This window comes from Sorex fumeus, unplaced genomic scaffold (assembly GCF_029834395.1).
Source record: "Sorex fumeus unplaced genomic scaffold, SorFum_2.1 ptg000019l, whole genome shotgun sequence".
Taxonomy (NCBI): domain Eukaryota; kingdom Metazoa; phylum Chordata; class Mammalia; order Eulipotyphla; family Soricidae; genus Sorex; species Sorex fumeus.
Window position 1 is genome coordinate 14,744,857 of NW_026606076.1, and position 6,579 is coordinate 14,751,435.

Consider the following 6,579-nt stretch of genomic DNA (forward strand, 5'->3'; position numbering starts at 1 on the left):
GGGTGTGTTAGGCCCGTTTGCGCCCTGGCAACTACAGTGACTTGGGCTCCCAGACTTGCATTTCTCTTGTTTTGTCCTTCCTACTTTGGAGAGGCTACCTGCTCGGCCATATAGTCTTACGTTCACATAATCTTGTGTGTGGATTTCTGGGCATGCACCGATCCCAAGGAGAAAGAGCCAAGGATCTCTGAGGCCAGTAGAGATGTTTGGGTAAAGAAACTTCTACCTTCTTTGAGCGGGATTTGGGGCGGTCCTGATCACTGAGTTCCTACAGGCACGCATGCCATGCACTGCTCTGAGTAGTTGTCTATATGGACTGTCGAGTTCTCAATCCTAGTGGTCATGTGCTTTGGGGGTGCAGTGGTGAGCATGCAGTGTTTTTTGCTACACCCAGGGATAGTCTTTTGGATCGTACAAGTCTGTGTTCAGGTGATCTTCTCTACAGTGCTCACTGGAACAGTGGTGCTCGAATTGGCCCTGGGGTTACCAGGAAAGGCAGATACATCCAAGAACCTTCTGTATAACGTTCTCCCACTTTAGCAGATCCAGCTGCCTTATGTGATTTCTCGGGCCCGTCAGCCATGCGTGTGCATGGAGGCTGGTTCATTCGGAGGGCAGAGGCCCCAGCGACAACATAGGACCCTGGGTCCTGGCCTCAGAGTAGTGGGAATGAGGCTAAGATATACTATGACTCCCACCCTCTCCGTGTGCTGACTCAGGACGCAGTGACCTTCAATGACGTGGCTGTGAACTTCACCCTGGAGGAATGGTCATGCCTGGAGGCCTCTCAGTGGAAGCTGTACAGGGACGTGATGCTGGAGACCTACCAGCATCTGCAGGCTGTCGGTGAGAGCAGTGTGGAGCCAACCGTGTCTGACGAGACCCGCGTGGGGTCCCTGGGGTTGGGCAGCAGCTGTGTGTCCAACAGTAGCTCTGTGATGCGCTGGGATATTGGACAGGTGTGCAGTAGCACTTCCCTCCCTCATTTTTTTTTTAGGGTTCACCTGTGTATACTCAGGGCTTACTCTCAGCTTTGTCCTGAGGAATTACTCTTGTGGGGTAGCCAGACCCTATGGGGTGATTCAGATCAACCCGTTTCGACTGTGTCCATGGGAAGATTCCTATCTGCCCAGTTATTGCTCAGGTCCCTTGAAATAGATCCATCCATTGGTGAATCAATTTACTTTGTATACTACACGAACTTTTGTATGTTTAATTGGTTTTGCTGTTGCCTTTGTTTGGGGGTGCAGTCCACAGTTCTCCTGGCTCTGTGCTAAAGGATGACTCCTAAGAGTGCTCAGGGGCCATGGGGTACCATGGACTGAAACCTCTTGGTAACTTAAAATGTTGGTGCCTCACCCCCAGTACTTTTGCACCAGTCACTCAACGGTTTTTGCATTTTCTTTTTTCCTTAGGGATTAGGGATTATTCCTGCTTGTGTATTCAGGATCCACACCTGGCCTTGCTCCAAGACCATATGGGCTGCCTGGGATCAAACCCACATGTGTGTGCAGTGCTTCTGTCCTATCTGCTGTACTATCTCTCTCCCACCACAGGGGATTTGATATCTCGTCTCTCAACTCATTAGACGCTGCCCTATTTCAGTGCTTGGATTTACTTCTAATGGTTCTTGTGAGACTTCAGCAGGACTTAGGGTTTGCTGGACTCTGCACTCAGGGATCACTCCTGGTTGGCATGAGGGACCCTAGGAGATATCTGGTATCGCAACTGGATTGTCCGTGAGAAACTCCTGCTGTGCTCTCTTTCTGGATACATTTTTTAGCTTAAAAAAATAAGGGTCTCTTGCCACCCTTGGCCATTTCCAGATTTATTATGCATTTAGTTTTACTGAAATCCGTGATGAGTTTATGAGGGGCTCGGGAAACTCCATGTGCTGCTGGGCCTAGAAAGACAGTACAGGGAGGAAAGTGATTTTCTTCCAAGCGGCGCACGTGGGTTAAATCCCCGACAACCTATGTCATTCCAGAGCACCAGCAGCAGTGATTTCTGAATACAGAGACAGGATTCACCCCTGAGCATTGCCAAGTGAGACCCCAAACAAGACAAAAACCAACAACATATTGTGCTGAACAACCCCCTGTCGGCCATACACAAGGCCAGGTCTAGAGTATTTGTGATATTTTCTTGGGTCTTAACTCACAAATAACTAGAAATATGTGGCATTTTGGAAATGGACATTCTGTTCATGTCTTTCAGATATTTTCCCAGTTATATCAGGAAAACATGGGAATTTACCTGTCACCTTTTCTCTGTCACTTATCCATGCCTCTGTCTCTGTTGGGGCAGTTCATTCTGGGATGAAGCCTGCGGCGATATCCTGACTGGAAGGAGGAGCCCTGAGGTCGGGGAGGAGAGACATTTGTGCGGGTGAGTGTCTGAGGATCCTTCCTGGCTCAGGCCCTTTGCAGTGTATGGGTGCCCTGAGCATGTATGAAACACACTGCTGAGACCGGGGCCTTGGTCTCCTGAATCCTTGGGTCTGTGCCGCACTCACACTCCTCTTCATTCCCCTGGAATGTGAGTCACAGAATGATCCTGTAATTTGCTTCCATGGCTTTCGAATAAGTAAGACCATAACAGAGCTAGTTTGGATCTGAATGATAGTACAGCAGGGAGTGTCTTGCAGTGCCTGAAGGTGATCTGTTCAATAATGTGTTCAATAACCTAGTTCTCCGAACATTACCAGGTCTGCTCAAAAACAAAAACAATACCTAGTGTAGAATTGCCAAGATCCTCACAGTTTTCCACTATCGAATCTTTTCTTTAGTGTGGGACTCTTTGGACTTTGAGAAACACAGAGATGTACTCTTAACTACATGGCATCATTTTGCTACATTTTTGGACAAGAGCTTGAATTACATGTTTTGTTCACTTTCAGAACTGAAACCACGGTTTCAGGATTTGGCATTACAGCACTTTGATTTGGGAATGGGGTCCGCAAGTATGAGTGAGTTGGTAAGATTCGCTAATTCAGAATAAATATTATTATGCCAGCAGGAGTGGACCAAGTATGTGATTGTTAAGGTGGAAGGCTGGAAATAGCAGGGAGGAATTCCAAAGCCTGATGCTTGGAGTAGAGGACCCTTAGCTTCACTAGGTGCTGAAATTAACCATGTATAAAAATACTGTGAGTTTTGATTTGCTTGATAGTGGTAGTTGTTTAGAAAGCTAATTTGTGTGCCTTAGAGATGATGCAGTGAGAAATATACTTTCTTTGCACAGGGATGGATGGTGCTTACCCAGCACACCTCATAGACAGCATAGACCCACAGAACTGATCCTAGACACTGCATGGTGTGCCCCTCCACCCACCCATCCCCCAATAAATAGAAACTACAAAACAGAATAAAAAAAAAACTTCATTGATCCTGAAAGGCATCACTTGTGGTGAGAGCTTTGCAAAAGCCACGTGGTCTATCTCAGCTGCGTGATGATGCAGCGTAGTCTTCACCCCTGCATCAGAGGTTCCACTCTGAGCTTTAACCAAACCCACTGTGGATGTATTTCATTTTCTTTTGAAATGGATGCGTCCGTTTTCTATAGACGGAATTATTTCTAGTTGTATTCCTTCATTAATTTAAAGGGGGGAAAGTCAGAATTTACTGACTCTCTATCCATCAATTTTGTGCATCCAACTTACAGCAACATGAAGTTATTCAATAGGAAGACAATTCATATGTCAGTAATTGCATTTGTGTGGTGCATATGTGTGAAACCACATCTGAAGGGCTCAGTTTTTTTTGACAGGAAGACTCAGTGAATAAGTCAATAGTTAGAATCCTCTGTTGTTCTACAGGAAAGCTGCCACCCCGAGTGGAATGTCTCTGATCCTGCACTGTATGATAATGTCTCATGTGAGCAATCCTGCCCTCAGCCCCATGAGGACGCCGAGACAGGCTGGATGTCTTCTGAGGGTGATCAGAATGGCGAGAGCTACCTCGCTCTGAATAAGCCCTCTCCTGGAAAAAGTTCATTGGAGTGTGTTATTCTCAGTTCACAGACACAAAATTCCCCAGTGGGGCACCTATTAGGGAGTGGAGCACTGTTTATAGTGAGTACGTCTCAGCAACATAGCCTCAACCACAGTCACCGTGAGCAGAACCCATCTACATGTAAGGAATGTGGGGGAGCCTCCCCATGTTTTCAGCACTGTGGTGTTCCCTTAGAAAACCACAGTGGACAGAATCCCCAGAAAAGTCAGCCCCGAGAACAAAGTGTGAGTCAAGGGTTACTTCATCATGACCATATGAATATAAATTCAGGAGCGAAACCTTTTGCATTTGAAGAATGTGGGAAGGCCTTCGATCTATCATCACATCTTATTATGCATAGGAGAATTCATACAGGAGAGAAACCTCATGAATGTCAGACATGTGGGAAGGCCTTTATTCAGACCTCTAGTCTTAATAGACCTATGAAATCTCATAGTGAAGAGAAGCCTTATATATGTCAGGAGTGTGCTAATGCCTTTACTCGATCCTCAGGCCTCAGTATACATAGAAGTGTTCACACTGGAGAGAAACCGTATATATGTAAGGAATGTGGAAAGGCCTTTGCTAGAGCTTCAAGACTTACTGTACATAAAAGAATTCACACTGGAGAGAAACCGTATATATGTAAGGAATGTGGGAAGGCCTTTGCTGAATCCTCAAGCCTTCGTGTTCATAGGAGAATTCACACTGGAGAGAAACCATATATATGTAAGAAATGTGGAAAGACCTTTGCTGTAGCCTCAGTACTTAGCGTACATAGAAGAATTCACACTGGAGAGAAACCATATATATGTAAGGAATGTGGAAAGGCCTTTACTCGAACCTCAGGCCTCAGTATACATAGGAGAATTCACACTGGAGAGAAACTGTAATATATGTAAGGAATGTGGGAAGTCCTTTGCTGAAGCCTCAAACCTTTGTGTACATAGGAGAAATCACACTGGAGAAAAACCATATATATGTAAGGAATGCGGAAAGGCCTTTAATTCATCCTCACAATTGACTGTACATAGGAGAATTCACAATGGAGAGAAACTGTATATATGTAAGGAATATGGGAAGTCCTTTGCTGAAGCCTGCTGATTTTCACCCGGGCTGTACCTATGCCAATATTCTTGTGCTTGGAATTGCTTGTGTGTTTACTTGTAGATAATGGGTCCTGGTGATGAAAATAAGGAGGAAGGTGACTGAATAAACAGGTACAGAAACACCCTCCTGCTCAGAGCTGTCATGGCTCACTACTCTATTATTGTTTGCTATGCTTCTGGCTTGGCCCAGCGGGGCTGGTTAGCGGGAATTATGGCAGAAATCAAGATGCAGCATTGAATACTTTGAAAATGGAAAAACAGGTAAACCTTCATTTTTCAGTCTTTCCTGTGTTAGGATTTGGAATGCTTGAGCACCCTGCAAATCCCGGTTTGGAAACATGAGCACCAGGTCACGCCAGCTTCTATGGTGCATTCACGCTTGTTTCTTACTTGTTCTGGATATCCAGGTTTTAGTGGATGTGGATCTTTTGAGGGGTGCATTGGGTGCTGCTCTGTGGCTCAGGAGTCATGGGTGAGGGTGCGTTATCCTGAGGGCCCCTGCAGCCACGATCGCATCCAGATCCAAGATGGCACTGGACGGTGGACACATGGACTTCAGGTCTTGGTGTGAGGATCCTGCAAAAAGTGGGGGTCTTGGTCATCTCATTCCTCCCTACTCGAGACTATGAAGGACCCTGTTTGGAGCCTTTGGACTGGACATAATACTTATCGAAACTCCAGATATGTTCATGGGCAGCACCCAAAGGAAAGGGACACTTTCGCCTTTGGTCATTTTCATTGGCTTCCGTGCTGGGTTTGGGACTTTGGGGCGTATTTGGACAAGTGAGAGGTATTTGCCTCTGAAAATTTTCTCTTTAGATTATAATTTTTTTTTTTGCTTTTTGGGTCACACTCAGCGTTTCACATGGGTTTCTCCTGAATTATGCACTCAGGAATTACTCCTGGTAAAGCTGAGGGGACCATATTGTTGCTGGGATTCGAACCCAGGTTGGTCACGTGCAAGTCAAACGTCCTACCCGCTCTGATATCACTTCAGCCCCTCTTTGGATTAATTTTAATAGCTGCTTTTATTTAGGGGAGTTGGAAGGGATTCTTTGATGCTCAAGGTTTACTTCTGGTTGTGCATCTCAGGAATTATTCTGTAGTGCTGCTGGGTTCCTATGGGATGGGGAGGTTTGACCTGGATCAGTAAGGCAAGCATCCTAGTCACTTCACAGTGATTCCAACCCCACTATTGGTGTTTTTTTCCCATATATAGAATTTCTACTTCCTGAGAGTATGGTACCGCCAGCAGGTCAATCTGCCTATAAGGCGACTGCATCAGCAGCCTGATGGCACCATCAGACTTCCAGATACTCCAAAATTGCTGCTGTGCCTTTGGCCAGACTCCAAAAACTTTGGGCAAAGTCTTCCATGAAAGTAAATGGCCAAAAGTTAGGTATGTGCAAGACACACCAACAAACAATTTCCGGCTCAGCTATATAATTGGAGGCAAGGTCTCTCTGGTTCCTGATCAA

At 45.8% G+C, this 6,579-nt stretch overlaps 1 protein-coding gene across 1 annotated transcript; it reads left to right on the top strand.

Annotated features, from left to right (window-relative positions):
• Positions 1–743: 743 nt before the first annotated feature.
• Positions 744–5,672, top strand: LOC130021990 (putative zinc finger protein 56; the record flags this gene model as incomplete). The annotated part of the gene is made up of 4 exons (XM_056112720.1): positions 744–846; positions 4,308–4,421; positions 4,506–4,747; positions 5,622–5,672. Coding segments are annotated over 4 exons (510 nt in total), but the record flags the coding sequence as incomplete, so codon positions are not given.
• Between the last annotated feature and the right edge of the window lie 907 nt (positions 5,673–6,579).